Source organism: Coturnix japonica, chromosome 6, assembly GCF_054131305.1.
Source record: "Coturnix japonica strain WE chromosome 6, WE-NBRP24, whole genome shotgun sequence".
NCBI classification, from domain to species: domain Eukaryota; kingdom Metazoa; phylum Chordata; class Aves; order Galliformes; family Phasianidae; genus Coturnix; species Coturnix japonica.
The window spans coordinates 18487907-18515758 of NC_140668.1; the positions used below are offsets into that span (position 1 = coordinate 18487907).

A 27852-nucleotide genomic window follows, 5' to 3' on the forward strand; every position below is an offset into this window, starting at 1 on the left:
AGCCCCTCTTGTCCTATTGCTAGTTATGTGGGAGAAGAGGCCAACCCTCACCTGAATCAACTAAGTTAGTTGATAAATCAATTAAGTCAATTGACAAGATGTACTAGAACATGACAATGAGTAGTTACCCCCAGAAATAATGCACCTGCTGTAACAAGCCCAGCAAAGGAAGTACCTGCTTGGGACTGATGACAAAAAGGCCAAGACAGACCTCTCCCCAACCTGCAGAGCACTGCCTGCACAGCTCTGCTGTAGGGCACAGCTCCTTGGGTCGCTCCTGCACAGTGCCATCCCCACTCACTGCTCTGCCCACTCAATGCCAGGATCACACCATGCACCACCACTGTCACAGCAGAGTCAGGCTTCAGGACTGGTTTTGTGGTGAGGAAGCACAGTGCCTCACTGTGATGATGACTCCTTGCACATATGAGTGGCATTTCCCTGTGCATTCAGTGCCTCAAGACATGGCTGTTATCCTTCCCCCGGCTCCCTGAAATGTGTTTGCCCACCTGGCTACAAGAGGTGAGTTCCTTCATGGCTCACAGCTGTTGGCTGCTGAGGGCACAGCACTGCCTCACATCTGACGTGCCTTCCCCTCAGCAGTTTGTGAGCAATAATGTGAGTGCTGTATCAGCCCAGCTGTGTGCTTGACATAAGCAATGAGATACAGGGGGGGCCATGGCTGAGGGTGCAAACTGCGTAACCTTTGTGTGTTTTCCAGAAAAAACAGCTGTCCTGTGCAAGATCTGCACATGTTGCTCACGATGCTCTGAGCTGGAACTGGGCCCTGAGCAGTGCAACGTGGGCATGCCCTGTAACCAGCTGACACTGCCCGGCTCCATGCATGGTGTTTGTCCTGGCAGAGCTCATCTCTAAACTCTCACCAGTGCCTGGTCCTCAGCTGAGGGTGGTTCTGTTTACCCACCTACAAACTTCATCTTAAGCCCAGTCTGAGCACACATCAAGCTGCCAACAGCCCTCACATTGGCTTCGGACTGTTTATTGGACCAGGTGTGATTTTTTTCCCTTTTCTGTAGTATCCACCCAATTTTGTCTGCCCAAAGTCTTGATACTAGTGCAGATCAGGGGCACACTCTTTCCCCGTTGGAGAGGTTTTTGCCTAGATACATACATCAGGATCAGTTCTTTTTGTCCCATCGTGTGTTGTATTTTTCAGTTCTCAGAGAATTTACTATTTCTCCTGGCTTGTTTGAAATATTCAGTTTGTGCTGTTTTCCCTTCACTTGATTGTGCTCCTCTGGTGCTGCCTTTGCTCCATTATCTGTCTGATGCAGAGACACAAGGCACTGGACAGTGTTTTCCCTCAGCCTTTGAAACCTTCACTCAAATACCCGTCTGCGTTTGTCAGACACCTCCATCGCTCCACTCACATGTGCAGTAATAACAGTCTGGATCCTTTCAAGTATCAAAACTGACTCCCACTGAAAATCAGTCATCAGACAGACAAGAGACAGGCAGGATAGCAGAGAGCTGCCTGCCAACATTTTTTTCTATAAAAGCTCATGGAAGCAGGCAAAATATAAATGACTTGTCAAAGACAGCTTAAGGAGAGATACTGAGAATATAATTATGGCCACACAAATTGCAAAGATTGCTGCTGGGTGCTCAGAGAAGGATGTGTCTGAGGTACATGCTGGGGGTCAGAGCTCTGCTTTGCTCCCATGTCATGCCCACAGTACTATCTTTTCATTTATACATGAATGACTGAAGTCTTTCCTTATTAATATTTTAATTAACATTTATTATATATATGTATATATATATTAATCATCTTTTTCTCCCAATCTTAGGCTATCTTCATAAGGTGTTTGACTACCTATTTCCTTTCCTGTGACTTGCATGAAGAGAGGAAAAAACACGTGGGGATGTCCTCAGAACAACCACTGCTGGAAAACAGGGCACTGACTTTTCCTCAAAGTACTCCTACACTGGTGACTTCTGCCACCACTAAGTTCGCTGTTGGGAAGCTTAGTGCACTTTGTCCTGTCTTGCTGCAGCGCCTCCCATCTCTTATAGCCATCTCTTGCCTGAGGGACTCAGATCTCTTCCCTTGGCTCTAAATGAGAAACACCAGGAAACAAGCCCTCCTCTGGGGCAGGCCAGGTGAGAGCCAGTGGGTGCCTCCCTGCTGCTAAGTAGTTCAGGACATTGTTCTCCCAGCACAGACCTCCAAACAGTGATAACGTGTGGAAGATAAGGCTGAAGGACTTTGTCAAGGCAAGCTTGGATTACTACATTTTTTCTGAGGGGGAAATAAACCACCACCACCAACAACAATAACAACAACAACAAAGCTCTATGACTGAGAGGACGTAAATGAGCTTCTGTCATGCTGCTGCTCCCTGAGCTGGGGTGCTGTGCAGCACTCTTACATCCATCACCATAATCATGCAACACCTGACCTCCTGCTTAGAAAAGCCACCTGATTACCAGGTGAGGCATTCCAGGTTTTATCTGTTGTAGCTCTCGCCTCCAGTTAGTACTTGTGGGTAACCTCTGCTCCTTCTTCAGGAAGGTGCAGCCAGAGCTGCCCACAGACAATAGTCATGACCCATACTCCTTGTCTCTCATCAGGGTGTCATCAGCACTCTCTATGCCTGCTTTGGAGAAGTGGTTTGCATGTACTTGATAAGAGCCCTATAATCATCCCCAGTGGTGAAACTGGCTCCAGTGGGGATGAGGCAGCTCCTGCAGGTGATGCAAATGAAAGCAATGAGAAGAGGTAAGATGGAAAGGTGTAAACATCTGCTCCAAAGTAATCCCCTCTTCTCTGCTCTCTACATTACCGATGACCCTCCTACCAACCCTGGGGTGTGTCAGCCAGACAACCACTGGTGTGGGTACATCTGGCAGCCCTGTTGCCCAGCAGAGCAGTGGGGCTTTGCTGGCACCTTCTGTTTGCAAGGCAGGAGCACAAGCTCACCCACTCTTCCCCCTTCTAATCTCTTTCACATCTGTTCTATCGTGGGCTGTGTTGCAACAAGCAGAAGCTACACTTACCTTCGCCTTATGTACCAAAACCTGCCTGTGTGCAGTCACAAAATTCAGCAGTGTGAGGAAATGAGAAAACTGACACCAAAGAAAACCAGTGCAATCACGGAACTTCCCTTTGCTTATCTGGCTGCAAATGTTCCAGCTGGTATGAAGCTTCAGACAGTGACGTGGGCCCAAGATTGTGGTGTTTTTCAGTTTTTCAGTGGTTTTCTTTCTTTTGTTTGGTTGCTTGGTTGTTTTTTTCTTTTTAATTATTATCTTATTAGAGACTCCATGCATTTCAGTTCTCCCTTCTATACACTGACTTCTGCCTGGAGCAGTGTAGGTGTGCCTCATGCAGCTGACAGGGACTCCCTTACACACCTTTGTAGCTGCTCCATCAAGCAATGGGCTCCCTTATCCCACGTTGTTTGCAGTGAAGGACCTACCCTGGGCTGCTGGTGGCTTTTATTCATTTCAAACACTTTAATGACTACAGAAAGTACCAGGTAAAAATTAGGTGACTGCCACCTCCACTAAAGCAGTTTTTTGCATACAAATTAAATGTTGACAAGTGATAATGGCAGGCTTGCTTCTGGACTCAGAGCCAAAGGCAGAAGACTACTGCCTAATTGGGAAAAACAGCAGAAAATGAATTAAATAATAGGGATGAGGAAGATATTTCATTAGCTGATCACATATGCCAAGCAATTCATCTTCAACATTTGTCACTTTTCCAACATGAATTTTAAAAGTACGGTGCTTTATCAAATGTGTGAGGCTCTTCCAGAGTGAGTGGTGACTGACCACTCACAATGAGTTCATTAAAGAAGTTTCACACTAAAAAGAACAAATATTGGTGGAGATTAATTGATTTCCTGTTACCATACATTCAGTCTGAATGATGTAGCTGAGATGCTTTAGTTACATCCACTTCATCTAAGTCAAGTGCAGCCTTCAGTGTGCTATTCATTTAAGTTTTCCATGAGTAATGAGTGTTAGAATAAAGTTAAATACTATAACTGTCCAAGCTGTCGTTCCAGCTTTTCCTCAGCTTGCCCTGCATTCTTTGGCTAAGAGCAGATCTTATACCAAGCCACTCTTGCTGGAAAGTACTGAAGGTTCATTCACATTTCTCTGTCCCCTCAGCTTTACCAATTACATTTTCTACATGCACCATGGCATCCTCATTACTTGCACTCACTGGATGATTTCTGATGGCTGAAGAATGAGAGAAAGCTTTACAGATGCTTTCCTCAGAGCACAAGACCTCTCCATCCCCAAGTATAGCAAGTCAGGAAAGGAAGGTAAGAGACCAGCATAGCTGTACTGGGACCTGCTTGTCAAACTGGAAAACAAGAAGAAAATGCACAGGCAGTAAAAACTGGGAGAGGTCCTGTATGAGGAGTATGAGGATGCTTGTGTAGGGATGTAGTCAGAAAAGCCAAGGCCCAGCTTGAACTAAACTTGATGAGAAGAACAAGAAAGTCTTCTACAGGTACCTCAATAAGAAAAGGAAAGTCCACAAGGGTGTACCACCTCCTCACCCCCCTACTCCCTCTCCCTCCCCCCCCCCCCCCCCCCCCCCGCAGTAGTGAGTGACACAGGCAAGCTGGTAACAACAGGCAAGGAGAAGGCTGAGGTGCAGTGAAATGGCATGTAAATTCAGGTCCAATATAGCAGTGAGCTTTCTGTATGGGAGAGGAGCATGCTCTTGCAGTGCTTCTCTATTCTCCTTGCAGCTGGATCTGAAATGTGCTGCTTGCAGCTTGCATTCACATCTGTCTGCTGTGGTTCTGTGCCTCTCTGTGTCTGCAGTTTGCACTCTTGGTAGGGATGGCCTTTGGGCTGTTCTGTTACGTTTTCATTTGAAGAGAGAAGTGAAAATGTTTAATCTCAGAGATCCAGCCCTCAGGGAGCGCGCAAAAGGGCAAGAGTTTGGGCAGCATGTCTTCCCATCCCACATAGCCATGTGCCAGTCTGAAAGAACACAGACACAGCAAGCAGTGCAGCTCCAGTGACCCTTCTGTGTGGCTGTCCCAGGGTCCTTTCTCCTTTGGTTTCTGATCCCAAGAACTTTACACGGCATGCCTGGCACGAATCTGATATCTTAAAGATTATTAGGGACCCTTCAGTCACCAGCTCAGTTCTTAACTCTGGGTTACATCATCTGAAGATGGAAAGTTCTCCATTGTAAGCTCTGGTATCTAAAGGCCAGTTTGGAGGGGAGGCAACACAGCCTGCATCTCTGGTACAAACTAATTTTGTTTTGGATTTTAGTGTGCAGGATTGTAAATATTTTAATTGCATTAAATTTCTCCTTTAATGAACAAACAGCTATATAATTACAGGAGCATATTCACATCTCTGCTGTAATGGTTGTTTAAGCATTTTAATTCTGCACTATGTTTGCAGGGTTGGACTCCTCTCTGAGAAAGTAATTTTGGGTGCAGAACAGTTCACAAGCCCTTACCTTAGGAGTGTATTTTCCCTTTAATTTACCCAGGAATATTGTGAAAGTTTGGGTATGTGCCCAAAGCCAAGCTTTGTCTTTCTGTCATTTGATTACCTTGTCTGCACCTCCCTAAAGCCCAGAAGCAGATGGTCAAAAGCAAATTTCCAGCCTTCCACAGAAGGCCTGTGGCTGTAAGTTCTCTGCTCTTCCTTGGTAGATCACATTATTTGGTTTTATAAACACTGAAGTAGAAAGCACTCAGATGCTGCACTTAGCAGCGCTGGTGTCTGGCACAAGATGGGCTGTATGATTTTGTACTGACACACACACCCACTACCACTTCCACTCAATGCAACTTCCTTGTGTCTCACCAAGTAACAGCCTGTTCTTGTCCAGTAATGTCTTCATCTTCCTTTTCTCCTGCTGCCCTTCCAGCAGTGACCATTACACATCGCTTTGCCTATGAGGGTCTGCTGCATCTTCAGTCCTGCAGTGTGCTACAAACTGCACTTTGTTAAGAATGGTCTCAGGATGTGCATCCTTTCATGCCAAAATCAGTTTTATAGTTTTCTTTTGTTGTTTCTTTAAATACTACATATGATTTCTTTAGATACAATATTAGCCTAATTAATGAGTGTGAGAAGAGAAACATTTATCCAGTGCCCCTTACTACCATAACATACACCTTTCAGCAGTTTTAACATTCTTGGCACAACACATATGGAGCTGGAAGGAATCAGTGGCCTGAGAGCAACTCACATCATATTGCTCCATAGGTTTGCATATAGAGCAGTGAAACAAAAACACAGGAGCTAAAGCACTGAGGTATTTTTTTCCTGGGCTTGATAGCTTAAAAAATGAATGAATAAATCACCGCATTGTTGAATGAAATGATGCAAGTATTGTGCCATCTGGCTCAGCAAGGAAGTTACTCACAACAACTGTTTTAAAGTGAAAATTGCAGTGACTGTCCACAAGCAGTAGCAGTAGACAGTTTCAGAAACAGTTTGTATCTTTAGTTATAAAAAAGATGTTAGCCCTTCATCCTACTGAAAATGTCAGACATGTATGTGTTGAATTTCTTGTTCTGTGAATCTAATGTGACCTACCAGGCTGTCACGGACTGAAGCTTGTACAGATGGAATCCCTTGCTGTCAGGCCCAGTTATTGTCAAGTCCACCAAAAAACCTTGCTGGTCATTCTCTTGTACTTCTTCCAAAACACAGGAATTCCCAGTTTCCTCAGGTCCTGCCCAAAGCACCTCGCACAGTTTAACTGCGATGGGCTTTGCCCAGTGCCAGGGGATCTTGTAGGCACGAGGAGCAGATGGATGTTGAAACTGAAAGGGACAAAGGAAATAGCCCCTGGTCTCCTGTTAGCACACTGGAGTAACCATTTATACTGTCAAATACTGCTGAGATTTAGTAAGTGCTTCAATAAGCAAATGATGGGAGGCACCTGTTAATTCTTCTTCTAAAGCAGAATTATTTTCCTTCTGACTTGGGAAACAGACATATGAGCCCAACTTTTCCCTCATAACTGTCAGTTTCATCAGATTCATTTTGGAATAACAGATCTAGCTGAAATCAGAAATAGAAAGCACCAGCCATATTTCAGACAGTGGATCCTATGTTAATTCTTTGTTGTTGCTTTGTTTTTTATTTTTGAAAAACAGAAGTTAATTTACTTATTTGGCTTTTAGATTCACAGTCGATATAACAGAAGATGGATAGGAGATTAAGTGTGGATTCCAAGGGGAGTTTTTCAGAGATTTTCATATGAGCAGTTTCTGTGGCTAATGGAGTTACTAACAGTACATTTAGGACTTGGTTAGTGTAGGCATTATAAAAAATCGAAGTGTGAAAGTTGAGCAGAGACCATAGGGCAAATGGGAATTAACTTGCTCAGGTAGACAGTTGTAAGATGAAAATTCAAGGCAGTAGCTGGATCTAAACACATTCAGGCAATGACAGAGTGCAGAGGTGAGTACGGAAATAGGGAGATGTAAATAGCTGATGGCATAAACAGTGCCAAGCTTGATTATTAGTTGAGAAATACATGGAAGAGATGGGCTGGCAGGGAATCAATTGCCCATTCATTCCTTATGCTGATGAGCTGATTACTCAGTGGGCTTTTGTGAGAGGAATCCATCGCTCTCCACTGTGCTGTGTTTTTGGGGAATCAAACTAACTGGGAACAGCTGGGACAAAGTTTGCAAGTGTTTGGTCATTGGTATAAAACAGATGAAAGTCAGTCTGTATTGCTTGTAAAGTAATTTTCCAGCTGGTGGAAGTATGAATTATGATAGGAAAGGCAAATAGGATCAGTTATAGGATTATATTTAGAATAAGAGGGATTAATGCATGTAATTTTGATGCAAAATAATGAACCAGACAAATGTGAGGAGCAAAGGGGGAATGGCAGAGGAGCAGTGAAAGCAAACCAAGATCATAGAGGGTACATACAGATGTGGCCGAGTAGACGGAAGGGAGGAAAGTAGATGAGAAATTTACTGAGGGTCATAACAAAATGAGACTTTTACAAGAGGTGGTGAAGTCCTGTGCTCCAGTTTTGGCTTCTATTGACTCCATGTGAAGATGAAGGCAGTGAAATGTCTCTGATAGGCACAGCAGGTCTCCCATTGGCATGAGGGGTTCCCTTGTTGTGAGGGAAAGGTTTGGGATCAAAGAGTTTGCCTGCCTGAATTCTTTTGAACTCATCTGTTGCCTGTAGCCTTGCCAAATTAGGCAACACCATGGTTAGCCTGTGCAGGCAGTTCTACCCCACTGTCAGAAGCTTCTTATGAATGAGATCAGAGACAAAAATTTCAGTAGGTCTTCTCACAACAAAGTGGGAACCCTAAACAGAGCCTATAGCACTGGGGAGGCAAGAATTCTGGCTCATGTGAGGGCTGAGCCCCATAATTTGCCAGACTGGACATACTGTAACTCTAAACCCATTTCCAGATTAATTACACAAAATCTGCAAACCACTGTAAAATCATTTTCATCTGCAGAAAATATATTATGGTATTTCCTCTTCTTCTCAGATTCAGTGAAAGCAAATTTTCACATTCTCCTCTGAACAGACATTGCCAGGAAAACACTTTTGAATGTGATGTGTGTTATTCTCCCATAATTCAATCCTGTACTCTGAATGCCACAAGTGTCTCTGTTATTTTGTCTTTCATTAGGCTGTGAACTCAGATCAGGAACAGTGTCTCCCCATGCACTTGCAAAGTACCAGGAAAACCAATGACTGTGTGCTGTGAATGATGAATGTGAAGCTCACTTGACCGCAGACAGTGTAGGCCAAGGGCAGTTCTAAAAAACAACTGCCTGATGAAATACTTGTGTTTCTTTGTGACGCTGAGTTCAAAATGCTGTATAAGAACCAACAGCTTGAAAGAAAATAAATATTTCTATTCTTCATTTGCTTCAGGTTTAGGAGAGGGTGACCCAAGACTTCAATTAGGGTTACATCTATTCCAGAGTGAAGAACGAGCAAAGCAAATAAGCAGGCAGGCCTGGGAACAGACTTCTCAGAATGATGCAAAGATGATACACAAAAAACTTACAGGAACAATGTGTCCTAAGACACCTTCTATTTCTATGAATGTAGATCAAGTATAATAATGTGAGATTTTTAAATGAGTTAGTCTGATGGAGACCTTTATATTGCACATCTTTACTTCCATATTCCTTGCTCTCGGATTTCTGGTTATATACTGCTGGTTAAATGCTGCTAGCATTCTTCTTCTTGATATTTCTCTGGCTTGAATAACTTCTGCCCTTACAGAATCAGTCTTGTCTGGAATAGAGGAGTCCTATTTCTATGATTTCACTATGTGTCTTTATGAAAGAAACATGTACCAGTCTTCAATTTGTTTTTGTTTCAATCTATATAGGACTTTCAGGACCCATTCCCAGATACAAATATTTGAGATTTTCAGTTCTGAATATCCTGTCTCAAAAATACCCTGCAATATTAACTTAAAATTCCGTGCTTCAGTAGGAAGCCTCATGAATACCTGAATTAACTGAATACTTATAGAAAGCTGATACATGCAAAACTCATCCTATGAATTACACAAATGTTACCTAAAAGTGATCCTCACATGGTGCTTTCCCAGATTTTTACATGTATGTTACCAGTGCATCCAATGATGTGATTTACGTTGGAATGGTTTTATTGGTCAGTTTTTGCAACTTTGGTCTTTTTTCTTGATCAAAGAATTTCCATTTTTCTCCACTAGAAAACAGACACATTGAAGACTGCTTCGGTGTCCTAAAGATGTATTGAATTGAGCTAACACAGTATTTTCTGGGTAAACTAAGCACGTGAAAAGTGATCTTGCTTTTTTATTTAAAATTAGACAAATGCTCATGAGCTCTGGGTCTGCTTCCAAGTTGAAGAGAAATAGTTTTATTGATTTTAGTGCTCTCGATAAATTAGGAACGTGCTGAGAAAAATGCTCCGCTCCCATGAGTTTGGAATTTATTTTCAAACTGAAGGGAATGTTTGCTGTGTTTACTGTGGTATTCAGGCACTGGGTTCCTTTCATCTTTCTCAAGATGCAGCTATATACAACTAGAGGATGCAAAGACAGTGAAGCATTTGTTGCTTTGTTTGTTTTGTTTTTGCATATACTGAAGGTTTTATTTCATCACCCACTTTCATGGAAGAATAATTCAGAATTAGTTCAAAGTAAAGGAGGCCTGAACTCCTTCCTTCCTCTAGCTCAGCAGAAACCAACATTTTTGGAAGATTTGCAGAGGAAGGAGCGCAATGAAAAATGATCCCACTGAGTCTGGAGTCCAACCTGTCATTGATGCAATCCACACAAAAAATCAAAGCCAACCTTCCACAGACATTCTTTGACTGAGATGAGCACCACATGCAGATTGAGGAGCAGACCTCGGTGATTACATTGCTCTGGTTGTGATAAAAGAAGGCAGCACTGGGAGGGATTCCCTCTGCTGGTCCTGGGGGGCCACAGTGATTCTTAGAAGGTCATCCTGCCTCTCTGGTCTGGGCTTGAGAGTGAAGGAGAGCAGTGTTGTGTAGATGAGCAAATCTATCTCATTTACCATTTCATGTTTTGAGAATGAATGAAAACAACTGAAAATCTGTCTCCACAACATTCTCATATAAATGATTTATATCAGGATTGTTTTCAGCCCATAGAGACTGCAAAGCAGTAAAGGTTCATCCGATCCCACAGGGATGGGCTGGCTGCTCTGATGGGGCACTGCCTGGGCTCAGCTCCATGCTCCCCCAGCAGCCCGTGCAGGCAGGCAGCAGCCAGTGCCTGCAGTCCATGCAGCCCCAGCACAGCACAGCCGGCGCACAGAAGGCTCAGCAGGTGCCGTTTCCCCCTCCTCCTCCTCCCAGCTCAGCACCCCGCAGTTGTCTCCACCAACTCTCCCGTGCAGCGTTAATGTGAGGGAAAACTGTGGCATCACCATGGTGCAACTCTGACTTCCCCTCATCCCTGATCAGTTCTCAGACAGGTGTCAAAAGAAACATGATTTCAGGAAAAAAGGGCATTAAGATGTCAGTATAGAGACAAACTCAACTTAGACTGTGAGCACATCTGTATATTCTTGATTATCTTTTTAAGAAAACTAAAAGAAATATTCCTGAGTGCGCCACTGGAAATAGTCAGCAAATAAGATTCAGTGTTCATGGAAGAAACCTCTATTATCTCTGAAACAAGTTAGCATAGCACGGGCAGTCAGCAGCCAGTGCTGCATTTACACACTTAGAATGAGAAAAGGAAAACCTGAAATTTCACACAGCATTGAAAAGAAAACTATTTTTGATATCTTAAGGCAGATGCTGGGTCGTGGTCTGATGTGTTGTGGTTCAGAAATAAAATAGGTCTTTAAAAGGAACAACAGCTCTCTTTTCTCTGGAGGAGAAGTTCAGTGAATCCTTTCAATTTCCAAAGGCGTAGAGGTCAGACTGCCCCGTGCCCTCACTGTGTGCTTTCTGCATGAGGCTGAGATGACTTGTGTGATCTCATAGGCATGGGCTGCTTTAAAGACTGCTTTATGCAGTACATTCTGCCTGGAAAAGCAAACTTACTTTTAGTATTCCTTCACACATGATTTTGCACAGACGGCTTCCCAGGGAGTTGAACTCAGCCTGCACTGTGAATGGTTTGAAAAATGTCTATTATTTAAAAGTTTCATTGTTAGAACTAAACCCGAACTGTTAAGAAGGAGCCTCAGCCACAACCAAGAACAAGTTCAAACTCAACAAAAAGAATTGCTGGCCATCTCTCCCGTTCTTGTCTTTTAAAGCTACAATAACAACAGAAAAACAATAAAACACTTTCCAAGCTTGGGAGCACTTTAGCATCAGTCTTGCTGACAGGAGCACCTTCCTCAATTATATTTTCATCATCAGAGAAACTATGAGCCCACTGTAACTGGATAAAAGCCCTTCAAAATGAGAGCTTCCTTCAGTGTCTCACTCCCAAACAGAGGTGCTTCCACGTGGCAGCCTCCAGACCTCACAGTTTATAACAACACAATGACACTTAATGACATTTCTCATCGCATTTCTGTCTCACATGGGGAGTGCACCACTGGAGGGGATGCACTAGGCCATGTGTGAACTGACTGGAGAAGAACTGGAAATACGTCATCACTGTTTTGTTTAGAAAAGTACTTCTGACAAAAAATCACAGGTTTTTTGTGACTTCATAGAAAGATTTCTTTCAAAAATATGAAGTAAGACCTGCATAAAAACTTGAACAAGATAAGCATGATTTTCAGGTTAGTGAAAATCAAGCACATTAATAGACAGCTCCTGGTTTCTGCATACAGAGCTGATTTTCTCTCCGTTGTCTCACTTGAGGGAAATTGAGCAATAAATGATGGGAACCAGTGGAGAGCATCCTCCTTCCAGGGCTGCAAACTACATTTGTCTCAGTTGTGCACACAGTCTGCATTCACACTGTGGTGAGTGCTCACCTGTGAGTGTGCAGTTCAAGTGCTTGTCCGGATTTATTTCTTGGTTGTTAATGAGTATTCAGTTTAGTTGTTTACCTGAAATGCAAAAAGTAGAGATTGGAAGTTTATTGTCATGTGCAAAATTATTGAGGGTGCACTGGATAGATGCATAATGCAAGGGGCTTTGACTGGTTTGCCTACAGAGGAACCCACATTGGTGATTCTCTGAGCAGCAGCAGCAAAGCCTCACATGTGGAGGCTGACCAGATTGCAGAAGGGGAACAGGATACAAACAGTTTGAGGAGCTGCTTCACTGACATTTCCAACACTGTTTTGGTAAAGGCCTTCGCTAAGCACAGTGACCTGAGATAAGCACAGAGTCAAGTTTAACATGCCTGAGAGGAGGATCTGGAGAGGAGGATGTCAGAAGTGCTCCAGTGTTACCATGATGACTGGCTTCCCACTTGCCCCCCATTGTAGTTGCACTGCTTGGCACTGGAAGGCACCAGCCTGGAGCTCCGGCTGCAAGGCTCCGCCAAATGCAGGAAACAACAGACACCCAGAGACTGGTGAAGTACAGAAATCTGAATGCTGAATTCAGATTCAGGAAAGAATAGGTCCTGTTTCACTGGGTTACACAGCTTCTGTTGGTTAATAATATTTATTGATATCCTTGTTACCGGAAACAGAGAAGAAGAGCGATTATCTTCTGTGGAGAAACCTACACTAGGGAACCTGCTGTAGCAGGGGATTTGGTCTAGGGGATCTCGTGAGGTTCAAATGACTTCCAACCCTGTTGATCTGGGATCTCCCCTGGCTTCAGGAGGTGACTCTGGCCTTACCTCCCAGAAGTCAATACAGCCATGGCTGGGAGCCTTGTGCTGCAGGCAGCAAGGTATGCAGGTGAAGCACAGCTGGTCTGACAGCTGCCATCACGCTCCTGTCCTACAGGGCTGTCTCCTTACCTACCAGACCACTCTGTGCCTGCAGGGCTGCCTTGGTTCAACACCCACAGGCTCCCAGCCAAGCCTTTCTCTGTTGGCCTTTGAGAAATATTCCTGCCTCGTGCACATGTGATTTTGCAACATGGGGTAGACAGCAGTTGCTCCTGCTGTTTTCTCTACAGCATAAGCTCACCCAAAGGAGCCAGAGCCCATGCAGCTGAAGAGGCTGCTGCACATGTGGGCATCCTAATCATCATTGTTAGAGCCCCTTTGAGCTGCTTGGATCGAGCCATCTGGCCTTTTGCTCAGAGGACGTTCAGACCACCGGTGGCTGAGGGAGCAATCAGCAAAGGGCTGTGTGATGTCAGGTGCTGAGACTTTGACGTGACCGGCACTGATCTTCAGCTTTGTTCCCTCTGTGGCATTTCAGCACTAAAATGAGTTTCTGCATATGCTGCAAATTCTTATGTTTCCTCAGGAGCAGTAGTTTTGATTTTCCTTTTCTGTCCAAATGATTTTCCAGGGACAGTGTGTTTGGAACATAACCTGTGGGGTGGCACATGAGGAGCACAGCATCCATGGGAAATACCACCCCATTTTATTTTAAAGAAAGGCCCGGGCAGCTCCCACCTGCTTAGTAAAGAGCGTCCCCAGGAGCTCTGTCCAGAGATATGCCTCCAAATTGAGGCAGTGCCGTGGCTCAGTGGCCATGTGCCCACCCTGGGCAGCTGAGAAGGGTGGAGTCGGGCAGCCCACTTGTGACATCAGCAGGAATGCATTGCATCACAACGCAGGGGATGGGTTTAGGGCCACAGGCAGGCAGCGCTGCTGCATTTTTGACCTGGGCCAATGGTGAGTGCAGCAGCAGGGGAAGGTCGGGCTGGACGAGGGATGTGGTGCAAACACCGGCCCCTGTGGGAGCACCACGGGCAGTGCTTGGAACTGTCCCTGCCAGCACTGGCCTCGGTCCCTGCTGCCACCCAGCTCCCTCGTACCCACTGCTCCTACCTGAGCACAGGGCCATGCGGCTCCTGGCCCCGCTCCCTCCCAGCCCCACTGAGCCCCTCTCTCCCATCTCTTGCAGATCATGGCTTTGGTGTTTGTTCTCGCATTGTTGGTGCGGGCGCTAAGTGTCAGTGTCAATACTGATGTGCTCATGCTCGAGAACGTGCAGCGGCGCGAGGTTGATCTGCAAAAGCACATGATACCTCCGCAGCACGAGATTGAGCAGAGGAATGAGCAGCAGAGCTGGGTGGACATGTCATCTCTGCTCTTTGCTCTGCTGGATTACTGGAAGATCTGGTTCAATGTGGGGCTGATTCTGTTGCTCCTTTGGAACATGGTGCAGTCCATACAAATGAGCCAGCATGATGAAAGCAGCAGTGAAAATGACAGCTCCAGTGGCGAGGAGGAGGCATCGGGGGCGGAGCAAGAGGAAGAGGAAGAGGTGGAAGAGGTTGAACAGGAGGAACATCAGGAGGAACAGGTGGAACAGCAGGTGCAGGAGGAAGAGGAACAGGTGGAACAGGAGGAACAGCAGGTGCAGGAGGAACAGGAACGGGTGCAGGAGGAACAGGTGGAACAGGAGGAACAGCAGGTGCAGGAGGAGCAGGTGGAACAGGGCGGACAGCAGGAGCAGGTAGAACAGCAGGAGCAGGTGGAATTGGTGGAAAAGGAGGAACAGGAAGAAGAGGAGGATGACGAGGAAGAAGACTTCAAAGATTCAGCACTGACAAAATTTCTCACAAGGCGTGCCCTGGAAAAGGTGGAAGGAAGGGCCACCAGGTGCCCTATAGTGGAGGAGCTGATGGACCAGCTCGTGCAGACCTTCAGATTCATCTGGTCCAACAGCTTCTTCCCGGTGCTGCAGCCCGCCACTGGGGTGGGCAGTGCCTTTGAAGGCTGGAGTCCCCGGGAGTGGGACAATGTGTACTGCCTGCTCGTGCCCATAGAGCCTCCCCCCGGGCACACCTTCCTCCTGGAGCAGGGAGATGAAGGGCACGGGCTGGCAAGGAACTCCCGCGTCCGCGTGGAGCTTCAGTGCATGTGCCAAAGGGAGAAGCAGCTGGGGAATGTGCTGTGCTTCCTCCACCACCATGAGGAAGAGCTGAGCCAAAATCAGGACCCCAGCCTGCTACAGACTCTCTGCACTGACTCCTACCTGGATGTGGAGAGAACTGTCACCTGGTTCACCGCACAGGTGGCAGCAATCTGGAAGACCACCCACCACGCGCACGCCTACAGCCTGAAGGTGCTGCCTTCCAGACGCTCCTGCAAGCTCCAGCTGACAGAAGCCTCCAGCGGGGAAAAAGTCCTCGTCGAGCTGCTGTTCGGGGTGCAGCAAGAATACTCGGACATCTACCTGACCAGCCAGAACACAGACGCCGGCTTTACGCCCAGCACAACATGGCCACAGAGCTGTGCTGTGGCAGAAAAGAAGTTCTTCCAGCACACGGCCAGGAGTACCGGACAGGACAGCTCCCACCTGCACTGCCTGACGTTGCTTGCCAGCATCTTAGTGGGCATGGGCTTTTCCACCTATGTCATCAAGACTCTTGTCCTCCACACTTTGGCCATCATCCCTTTGAAGAAGTGGCGCAGGAAGTATTTCCTGAATCGGATGGAGAATCTCCTGCGGTACCTGCGCTTCTGCCTGGATGAGAAATGCCTGAACCACTTCTTCCTTGGCAGCAAGTCGGTGCACAGCACGATTGTCCTGCCGCAGTCCTTCCGATCCGCCAAGCCGCTCAACCTCTTCCAGCACCTGGAGGAGGACCCGGACGCCCACTCCATAGCACTGCGTGAGTTCAGGGAGCTGAGAGATCGCTACATCAGACTGCTGCTGTTCGGACGCTGAGAGAGACCTTTGTCCGAACCCTTCTCTTGTTTTGGCTGCAAGCTCACATCCTGTGAGCAATAAGACTCTGAGACCTATTTAGGAGGCCAGAGGTGGCTGTTTCCTTGTGGCAGTCAGTGTCACGTTGGAGAGAGCTTACCAGTGGAAGATCCGGCCTGTGACCAAATGACTCCATCTTGGTATGGGAGATCTGGGGATGGAACCATTGTATCTTGTGAAGGCAAGATGCAAACAGATGCTTCCCTGCTCCCTCTGACGACCATCTCTACTGAAGATCAACATCTGAACTACGAGTCATGCTGGAAACCCAGTGGTGACTAATTCTCTCTTGCTTTCTACAAAGACTCTTTGCTTTTATTTCCTATCTCTTTTCTATCACCCGACTTCCCTTCCCCATTTCCCTAAACAACAACAACTTTTAATAAACTCTTATAAACTATATATCCTGTTGTGTCACAATCTCGCCGTCGTGTGTACGTATATTGAAAGAATATAGAGGCCACTAAGATGGTCAGGGTGCTGGAGCAGCTCTCCTGTGAGAAATGGTTGAGGGAACTGGGCTTGTTTAGCTTAGAGAAGGCTCTGGGGAGATCTCGTTGTGGCCTTGCAGTACTTGAAGGGAGCGTATACAGAGGAGGAATTGCTGTGTCACGGTGTTATCTAGATCAATCTATGTCTGTGACGGGGAGGGGCAGTAGGCTCCTGTTCCCCCTGGCTCCCAGCGTATAGGAAGGGAAAATAAGAAAGGGGTAGGGAGATGGGAGCTGGACTCAAGGAAACAAACAGAGAAGTGGCAACGATCTAAGGAGGAAAACTTACTATTTTACTAATTACAATCTAATGGAAATTGAGGCTAATAAGCCAAGTAAAATAAAAGGGAAAGAGAGAGAGAGGTTTTCCGAAGACCGAGAAGCCTACTTTGAAACTGAAGGTGCCACGGCTTGGAAGCACACCCAGACTCGCTACCAGGCAGTTTGAGAGAGAGACAGCATCACTTCCGTGATGTGTTTCCCTCTCTGACTGTGAGACCCTCTGGGACATGTAGTTGTTCTCTGTGCTCTATATGATGTTATGATGTGGAATACCAATAGAAAAATGTACAAAACCATGACATTGTGAGGGTGGGCAGTGATAGGACAAGGGGGAATGGCTTTAAATTCAGACAGGGAAAGTTTAGGTTGGATCTTAGGAGGAAGTTTTTCACCCAGAGGGTGGTGACGCACTGGAACGGGTTGCCCAAGGAGGCTGTGGATGCCCCATCCCTGCAGGCATTCAAGGCCAGGCTGGATGTGGCTCTGGGCAGCCTGGGCTTCTGGTTGGTGACCCTGCACACAGCAGGGGGTTGGGACTGGATGAGCACTGTGGACCTTTGCAACCCCGGCCATTTCATGATTGTATGATGGGTGACATAAATCGCTGTCTGATTATTGTTGCAATATGCTTCTTTTCATGTGCTCTTAACCAAATACTGCTGGTGTTGCCCTGGGTGTCCTGTTTGGGGTCGTATCCTGGTAGATGCTTTACGAATACAAATGGTGCATAAAGGCCTGTATAGTTCATTAGGACCAGATCTCATGTCCATCGATAGCAGTATTATATAGAAATAATATACCTTTACATATATAAAAATGATAGACCTTTCAGAAGGGTATATAAATGCAGCACAGTGGACAAACATATATTACTCTGTCCACCTGTTTGACAAAAATGTATATATTATTTTATACCCTGAAGCAGGGGTTTTAATATTCCTTCAACAATATTTTGATATAATCATCAGTGACTATAACTGCTCTGCTCCGGATCTTCTTGTCATCTTTCTAAATGTCTGCTCCATTTTTTCATCATGTTGGACCAAAAATATAGCGTGGTGATGAACTACACAGGTCTGTTTTGTGCTGTAGATGCTTAGCCCTGGAAGTTTATCAGTAAATAAGAGAGATGAAAAATCCACTTTAGAGAGAGGATTAGGTAAAAAATTCAGCTTCTTGAAAGTAATCTGAGAGGTACTACTGACGTATTCGCCAATTAACCTGACTTATCCCAGGACTTCAACTGTCCCGGGGAGAGAGACACAAACATGGATGCCATCATGTCTTCTCTCAATATATTGCTCTGTCACACACCTTATATGCCATCCTAAATCCTGCGCAGACACGTACACCCGCTACGCAAAACCCGATGCACGCGAGAGAACCTATACACACACCTACCTAAACCCGCAGCCCACTAACTCTTAACCTACAGGCCTAACTCAGCTATTCTAGAACACTCCATCTACTCAGAACTACTGTATGCACTCATAAATCCTCGCAAAGACAACTTAGCACCCCAACATACTACAGAACTCTGTGATCAGTGGGAGGTTGGCACAGGTTTGCTGTTAAAAATGGCACTTTCTGCCCTTCTGTGTCCATGGGCTCCTGAAGGATTTGTAAATCCTTGTGCTAAAGGTGGATGAGGCTTGCACATCTCCTGCCACCTGATTATTACCTGTGCAGATGGAACATATCTCTGGGTTCTGCCTGCAGGTAGCAAGGACAGAGCAATCCCACATGGACAGGGACTTGCCAAGGTATAGCTGAAAGCAGGTGGTAGATAAGATGAATTGCCTTCCAGCAATTTGCAACCAGAACGAGGAGAAATTTCATATGATAGTGAGCTGCAGTTCCTCCTATCAAACCTGACCTGGTGCTAAGCCTTCTAACAGCTATTGTCTCGGACCATTTAGAAGAGAGAGTCCCATTCAGCATTTCCTGTCCCTGCTGTTACCTGGAGGTTTTTTGCTGTGCTCTCACTGCTCCTTTCCATGCTGATCTTTGGGATGCTGCATTGCTGTAGCATCACTGAGGAGCAGTTAGAGAATCACAGAATCATCATCATAGACTCATAGGATGGCTGGGGCTGAACAGTACCACAATGATCATCTAATTCCATCGCTGGTGGCACCGCAAAGATGAAAGGAAGAGGCTTTGTGTTATAGGAGCATTGCCATGCAGTGCTGATTGCCTATAGGGTTTCAAGCAAGGAAACACCAAAATAATAGATCAGAGCACCCATGATTTTGTGTTGTGTTCACAACAGTATTTGGCCCCTTATTTGCTATGGTGAGTTTCATTTGCTGGAAACCTTCATCTCTCTTTTAAATGATCATTCTTTGGTTTGAATCAAGCTTTAAATGGGAGTCAGTGAATGCGCTCCTGGATTTCTGTATGTGTTTGCCCGGTGGGATAGGTTGTAGTTAAGTGAAATGCATGGTGTAAGCAAAGAGAAATTGCTGTATGCAAACCATAATTTTTGCGTACTTACTGTTTGGAGTGCTGATGAAAGGGATGTATCACAGCATTTTTATCATGTCGGCTGCTCTCCCTGTCTCACTGCCTGAAGGGTGGCAAAGGGCCCCTTTCATCTTGAGGATTATGAGGCCATCATGGTAAACAGCAACACCTGGTTGGGTTGACCTTGTTGGAGCTTTCATCTTTTGTTCGAAGTTTTGAAGTGTTCCTTGTGGTTCTTTTGTTCCCCGAGTCATGACTTGATGTTTAGCGAGATCAGGGAGGAGCAGCTTCTTGCTGGAGTCATTAATGTGGATGGGGAGGGGAGAAGACAGTGGCCAGCTGAGTGCTTCCAGAGTCCCAAGGTTGGGGATGGCCCTACAGGTTTGGAGCTCAGTTCTGGCTGCACAGAGGGTGCCTGGATCTCTGCTTCTGCTGCTTTCACCCCAACAAATGCTCCTTAAGAATGAAATGCAACATGCCGCTTGGCTTCATACCTCTTAATCCCAGAACAGGAGTCCATCCACAAGCGGATGAGAGAAACTGACAACAAAGGACTTAGCAAAGAGACACTGACAGAGTCAGTGGGCAGTGCTGCCAGTTTCTGCCTGCACTTGTAACCAACCACCCAGCCTTGCCACCATCACACTGGCTTCCTGAGCTCATTCATTTACTCTGGGGGGTGCCTGCAGGGCCTGGAGCGTGCAGGAGTGGAACGGGAGGCTGTCCATGAGGCACTGTGCTCGGGGGGATTTCCCTGGCTGGACCATTGCATGTTCTCTGCCTTGCAGCCTCTGAATGCAGACAGAGCCGGATCCTGGTGGGCGAATGCCAAAGAAATCTCTTAGTTGGTAGCCGAGTCTCATACTTGCCTTTATGATATTCTTTTAACATCAAAGTAAGATTCATATATAAAGCAGAGCACCCAAGAATATATCTCTAGTAATGGTGACAGTGAAATGTCATTTTTGGATGGAATGTTTTTATTTCCCTTCCTTTTTAGTCTCACCTTTTTTAGTTTTCTATCCACTGATTTTGCCCAGAATTTCCAGCCTGTGGAAATATATTCCCGTGTTTATTTAGCACTGCTGCTTTTCCTGCGCTAGCAGTATGGATTTAGACATTGGCTCATCCTTTATGCAGTTCAGAGAATGACTTCAGGAAAAGTCCTAATCCAGCAAAGGTGGATTCTTCAATAAGGAAAAAAACAGCTCAGATTGCAAGAATAAAGATGGAATGGGTCTTTGCTGTGTTCTGCCTCTTCCAAGCATGTAAGATTTTTCACTCAGGGGTGGTGACCCCAGCACTTGCTCTTGTTGAACCTCATCCCATTGGCCCCAGCCTATTGATCAGCCTGTCCTGGTCTCTCTGTGGGGCCTGTTTACCCTAAGGCAGATCAGCACTTCCTAACAACTTGCTGTCATGTGCAAAATTATTGAGGGTGCACTGGATAGATGCATAATGCAAGGGGCTTTGACTGGTTTGCCTACAGAGGAACCCACATTGGTGATTCTCTGAGCAGCAGCAGCAAAGCCTCACATGTGGAGGCTGACCAGATTGCAGAAGGGGAACAGGATACAAACAGTTTGAGGAGCTGCTTCACTGACATTTCCAACGCTGTTTTGGTAAAGGCCTTCGCTAAGCACAGTGACCTGAGATAAGCACAGAGTCAAGTTTAACATGCCTGAGAGGAGGATCTGGAGAGGAGGATGTCAGAAGTGCTCCAGTGTTACCATGATGACTGGCTTCCCACTTGCCCCCCATTGTAGTTGCACTGCTTGGCACTGGAAGGCACCAGCCTGGAGCTCCGGCTGCAAGGCTCCGCCAAATGCAGGAAACAACAGACACCCAGAGACTGGTGAAGTACAGAAATCTGAATGCTGAATTCAGATTCAGGAAAGAATAGGTCCTGTTTCACTGGGTTACACAGCTTCTGTTGGTTAATAATATTTATTGATATCCTTGTTACCGGAAACAGAGAAGAAGAGCGATTATCTTCTGTGGAGAAACCTACACTAGGGAACCTGCTGTAGCAGGGGATTTGGTCTAGGGGATCTCGTGAGGTTCAAATGACTTCCAACCCTGTTGATCTGGGATCTCCCCTGGCTTCAGGAGGTGACTCTGGCCTTACCTCCCAGAAGTCAATACAGCCATGGCTGGGAGCCTTGTGCTGCAGGCAGCAAGGTATGCAGGTGAAGCACAGCTGGTCTGACAGCTGCCATCACGCTCCTGTCCTACAGGGCTGTCTCCTTACCTACCAGACCACTCTGTGCCTGCAGGGCTGCCTTGGTTCAACACCCACAGGCTCCCAGCCAAGCCTTTCTCTGTTGGCCTTTGAGAAATATTCCTGCCTCGTGCACATGTGATTTTGCAACATGGGGTAGACAGCAGTTGCTCCTGCTGTTTTCTCTACAGCATAAGCTCACCCAAAGGAGCCAGAGCCCATGCAGCTGAAGAGGCTGCTGCACATGTGGGCATCCTAATCATCATTGTTAGAGCCCCTTTGAGCTGCTTGGATCGAGCCATCTGGCCTTTTGCTCAGAGGACGTTCAGACCACCGGTGGCTGAGGGAGCAATCAGCAAAGGGCTGTGTGATGTCAGGTGCTGAGACTTTGACGTGACCGGCACTGATCTTCAGCTTTGTTCCCTCTGTGGCATTTCAGCACTAAAATGAGTTTCTGCATATGCTGCAAATTCTTATGTTTCCTCAGGAGCAGTAGTTTTGATTTTCCTTTTCTGTCCAAATGATTTTCCAGGGACAGTGTGTTTGGAACATAACCTGTGGGGTGGCACATGAGGAGCACAGCATCCATGGGAAATACCACCCCATTTTATTTTAAAGAAAGGCCCGGGCAGCTCCCACCTGCTTAGTAAAGAGCGTCCCCAGGAGCTCTGTCCAGAGATATGCCTCCAAATTGAGGCAGTGCCGTGGCTCAGTGGCCATGTGCCCACCCTGGGCAGCTGAGAAGGGTGGAGTCGGGCAGCCCACTTGTGACATCAGCAGGAATGCATTGCATCACAACGCAGGGGATGGGTTTAGGGCCACAGGCAGGCAGCGCTGCTGCATTTTTGACCTGGGCCAATGGTGAGTGCAGCAGCAGGGGAAGGTCGGGCTGGACGAGGGATGTGGTGCAAACACCGGCCCCTGTGGGAGCACCACGGGCAGTGCTTGGAACTGTCCCTGCCAGCACTGGCCTCGGTCCCTGCTGCCACCCAGCTCCCTCGTACCCACTGCTCCTACCTGAGCACAGGGCCATGCGGCTCCTGGCCCCGCTCCCTCCCAGCCCCACTGAGCCCCTCTCTCCCATCTCTTGCAGATCATGGCTTTGGTGTTTGTTCTCGCATTGTTGGTGCGGGCGCTAAGTGTCAGTGTCAATACTGATGTGCTCATGCTCGAGAACGTGCAGCGGCGCGAGGTTGATCTGCAAAAGCACATGATACCTCCGCAGCACGAGATTGAGCAGAGGAATGAGCAGCAGAGCTGGGTGGACATGTCATCTCTGCTCTTTGCTCTGCTGGATTACTGGAAGATCTGGTTCAATGTGGGGCTGATTCTGTTGCTCCTTTGGAACATGTTGCAGTCCATACAAATGAGCCAGCATGATGAAAGCAGCAGTGAAAATGACAGCTCCAGTGGCGAGGAGGAGGCATCGGGGGCGGAGCAAGAGGAAGAGGAAGAGGTGGAAGAGGTTGAACAGGAGGAACATCAGGAGGAACAGGTGGAACAGCAGGTGCAGGAGGAAGAGGAACAGGTGGAACAGGAGGAACAGCAGGTGCAGGAGGAACAGGAACGGGTGCAGGAGGAACAGGTGGAACAGGAGGAACAGCAGGTGCAGGAGGAGCAGGTGGAACAGGGCGGACAGCAGGAGCAGGTAGAACAGCAGGAGCAGGTGGAATTGGTGGAAAAGGAGGAACAGGAAGAAGAGGAGGATGACGAGGAAGAAGACTTCAAAGATTCAGCACTGACAAAATTTCTCACAAGGCGTGCCCTGGAAAAGGTGGAAGGAAGGGCCACCAGGTGCCCTATAGTGGAGGAGCTGATGGACCAGCTCGTGCAGACCTTCAGATTCATCTGGTCCAACAGCTTCTTCCCGGTGCTGCAGCCCGCCATTGGGGTGGGCAGTGCCTTTGAAGGCTGGAGTCCCCGGGAGTGGGACAATGTGTACTGCCTGCTCGTGCCCATAGAGCCTCCCCCCGGGCACACCTTCCTCCTGGAGCTGGGAGATGAAGGGCACGGGCTGGCAAGGAACTCCCGCGTCCGCGTGGAGCTTCAGTGCATGTGCCAAAGGGAGAAGCAGCTGGGGAATGTGCTGTGCTTCCTCCACCACCATGAGGAAGAGCTGAGCCAAAATCAGGACCCCAGCCTGCTACAGACTCTCTGCACTGACTCCTACCTGGATGTGGAGAGAACTGTCACCTGGTTCACCGCACAGGTGGCAGCAATCTGGAAGACCACCCACCACGCGCACGCCTACAGCCTGAAGGTGCTGCCTTCCAGACGCTCCTGCAAGCTCCAGCTGACAGAAGCCTCCAGCGGGGAAAAAGTCCTCGTCGAGCTGCTGTTCGGGGTGCAGCAAGAATACTCGGACATCTACCTGACCAGCCAGAACACAGACGCCGGCTTTACGCCCAGCACAACATGGCCACAGAGCTGTGCTGTGGCAGAAAAGAAGTTCTTCCAGCACACGGCCAGGAGTACCGGACAGGACAGCTCCCACCTGCACTGCCTGACGTTGCTTGCCAGCATCTTAGTGGGCATGGGCTTTTCCACCTATGTCATCAAGACTCTTGTCCTCCACACTTTGGCCATCATCCCTTTGAAGAAGTGGCGCAGGAAGTATTTCCTGAATCGGATGGAGAATCTCCTGCGGTACCTGCGCTTCTGCCTGGATGAGAAATGCCTGAACCACTTCTTCCTTGGCAGCAAGTCGGTGCACAGCACGATTGTCCTGCCGCAGTCCTTCCGATCCGCCAAGCCGCTCAACCTCTTCCAGCACCTGGAGGAGGACCCGGACGCCCACTCCATAGCACTGCGTGAGTTCAGGGAGCTGAGAGATCGCTACATCAGACTGCTGCTGTTCGGACGCTGAGAGAGACCTTTGTCCGAACCCTTCTCTTGTTTTGGCTGCAAGCTCACATCCTGTGAGCAATAAGACTCTGAGACCTATTTAGGAGGCCAGAGGTGGCTGTTTCCTTGTGGCAGTCAGTGTCACGTTGGAGAGAGCTTACCAGTGGAAGATCCGGCCTGTGACCAAATGACTCCATCTTGGTATGGGAGATCTGGGGATGGAACCATTGTATCTTGTGAAGGCAAGATGCAAACAGATGCTTCCCTGCTCCCTCTGACGACCATCTCTACTGAAGATCAACATCTGAACTACGAGTCATGCTGGAAACCCAGTGGTGACTAATTCTCTCTTGCTTTCTACAAAGACTCTTTGCTTTTATTTCCTATCTCTTTTCTATCACCCGACTTCCCTTCCCCATTTCCCTAAACAACAACAACTTTTAATAAACTCTTATAAACTATATATCCTGTTGTGTCACAATCTCGCCGTCGTGTGTACGTATATTGAAAGAATATAGAGGCCACTAAGATGGTCAGGGTGCTGGAGCAGCTCTCCTGTGAGAAATGGTTGAGGGAACTGGGCTTGTTTAGCTTAGAGAAGGCTCTGGGGAGATCTCGTTGTGGCCTTGCAGTACTTGAAGGGAGCGTATACAGAGGAGGAATTGCTGTGTCACGGTGTTATCTAGATCAATCTATGTCTGTGACGGGGAGGGGCAGTAGGCTCCTGTTCCCCCTGGCTCCCAGCGTATAGGAAGGGAAAATAAGAAAGGGGTAGGGAGATGGGAGCTGGACTCAAGGAAACAAACAGAGAAGTGGCAACGATCTAAGGAGGAAAACTTACTATTTTACTAATTACAATCTAATGGAAATTGAGGCTAATAAGCCAAGTAAAATAAAAGGGAAAGAGAGAGAGAGGTTTTCCGAAGACCGAGAAGCCTACTTTGAAACTGAAGGTGCCACGGCTTGGAAGCACACCCAGACTCGCTACCAGGCAGTTTGAGAGAGAGACAGCATCACTTCCGTGATGTGTTTCCCTCTCTGACTGTGAGACCCTCTGGGACATGTAGTTGTTCTCTGTGCTCTATATGATGTTATGATGTGGAATACCAATAGAAAAATGTACAAAACCATGACATTGTGAGGGTGGGCAGTGATAGGACAAGGGGGAATGGCTTTAAATTCAGACAGGGAAAGTTTAGGTTGGATCTTAGGAGGAAGTTTTTCACCCAGAGGGTGGTGACGCACTGGAACGGGTTGCCCAAGGAGGCTGTGGATGCCCCATCCCTGCAGGCATTCAAGGCCAGGCTGGATGTGGCTCTGGGCAGCCTGGGCTTCTGGTTGGTGACCCTGCACACAGCAGGGGGTTGGGACTGGATGAGCACTGTGGACCTTTGCAACCCCGGCCATTTCATGATTGTATGATGGGTGACATAAATCGCTGTCTGATTATTGTTGCAATATGCTTCTTTTCATGTGCTCTTAACCAAATACTGCTGGTGTTGCCCTGGGTGTCCTGTTTGGGGTCGTATCCTGGTAGATGCTTTACGAATACAAATGGTGCATAAAGGCCTGTATAGTTCATTAGGACCAGATCTCATGTCCATCGATAGCAGTATTATATAGAAATAATATACCTTTACATATATAAAAATGATAGACCTTTCAGAAGGGTATATAAATGCAGCACAGTGGACAAACATATATTACTCTGTCCACCTGTTTGACAAAAATGTATATATTATTTTATACCCTGAAGCAGGGGTTTTAATATTCCTTCAACAATATTTTGATATAATCATCAGTGACTATAACTGCTCTGCTCTGGATCTTCTTGTCATCTTTCTAAATGTCTGCTCCATTTTTTCATCATGTTGGACCAAAAATATAGCGTGGTGATGAACTACACAGGTCTGTTTTGTGCTGTAGATGCTTAGCCCTGGAAGTTTATCAGTAAATAAGAGAGATGAAAAATCCACTTTAGAGAGAGGATTAGGTAAAAAATTCAGCTTCTTGAAAGTAATCTGAGAGGTACTACTGACGTATTCGCCAATTAACCTGACTTATCCCAGGACTTCAACTGTCCCGGGGAGAGAGACACAAACATGGATGCCATCATGTCTTCTCTCAATATATTGCTCTGTCACACACCTTATATGCCATCCTAAATCCTGCGCAGACACGTACACCCGCTACGCAAAACCCGATGCACGCGAGAGAACCTATACACACACCTACCTAAACCCGCAGCCCACTAACTCTTAACCTACAGGCCTAACTCAGCTATTCTAGAACACTCCATCTACTCAGAACTACTGTATGCACTCATAAATCCTCGCAAAGACAACTTAGCACCCCAACATACTACAGAACTCTGTGATCAGTGGGAGGTTGGCACAGGTTTGCTGTTAAAAATGGCACTTTCTGCCCTTCTGTGTCCATGGGCTCCTGAAGGATTTGTAAATCCTTGTGCTAAAGGTGGATGAGGCTTGCACATCTCCTGCCACCTGATTATTACCTGTGCAGATGGAACATATCTCTGGGTTCTGCCTGCAGGTAGCAAGGACAGAGCAATCCCACATGGACAGGGACTTGCCAAGGTATAGCTGAAAGCAGGTGGTAGATAAGATGAATTGCCTTCCAGCAATTTGCAACCAGAACGAGGAGAAATTTCATATGATAGTGAGCTGCAGTTCCTCCTATCAAACCTGACCTGGTGCTAAGCCTTCTAACAGCTATTGTCTCGGACCATTTAGAAGAGAGAGTCCCATTCAGCATTTCCTGTCCCTGCTGTTACCTGGAGGTTTTTTGCTGTGCTCTCACTGCTCCTTTCCATGCTGATCTTTGGGATGCTGCATTGCTGTAGCATCACTGAGGAGCAGTTAGAGAATCACAGAATCATCATCATAGACTCATAGGATGGCTGGGGCTGAACAGTACCACAATGATCATCTAATTCCATCGCTGGTGGCACCGCAAAGATGAAAGGAAGAGGCTTTGTGTTATAGGAGCATTGCCATGCAGTGCTGATTGCCTATAGGGTTTCAAGCAAGGAAACACCAAAATAATAGATCAGAGCACCCATGATTTTGTGTTGTGTTCACGACAGTATTTGGCCCCTTATTTGCTATGGTGAGTTTCATTTGCTGGAAACCTTCATCTCTCTTTTAAATGATCATTCTTTGGTTTGAATCAAGCTTTAAATGGGAGTCAGTGAATGCGCTCCTGGATTTCTGTATGTGTTTGCCCGGTGGGATAGGTTGTAGTTAAGTGAAATGCATGGTGTAAGCAAAGAGAAAT

At 46.9% G+C, this 27852-nt stretch overlaps 1 protein-coding gene and 1 long non-coding RNA gene across 2 annotated transcripts; one reads left to right on the forward strand and one right to left on the reverse strand.

Moving 5' to 3' along the window:
* Positions 1-11252: 11252 nt before the first annotated feature.
* On the reverse strand, positions 11253-14051 carry LOC146760444 (uncharacterized). Its single transcript, XR_014947645.1, has 3 exons — positions 13986-14051; positions 12433-12507; positions 11253-11521 (listed from the first exon to the last, which is right to left on the reverse strand). It is a non-coding gene; the product is annotated as an uncharacterized LOC146760444 (long non-coding RNA).
* Positions 14052-22807: 8756 nt separating this feature from the next.
* Positions 22808-24606, forward strand: LOC146760445 (inositol 1,4,5-trisphosphate receptor-interacting protein-like 1). Its single transcript, XM_085551364.1, has 2 exons — positions 22808-23377; positions 23414-24606. Exons 1-2 carry the CDS (start codon positions 22808-22810, stop codon positions 24575-24577), a joined length of 1734 nt encoding a protein of 577 aa, XP_085407490.1. The 3' UTR covers positions 24578-24606.
* The last annotated feature ends 3246 nt before the right edge of the window (positions 24607-27852 follow it).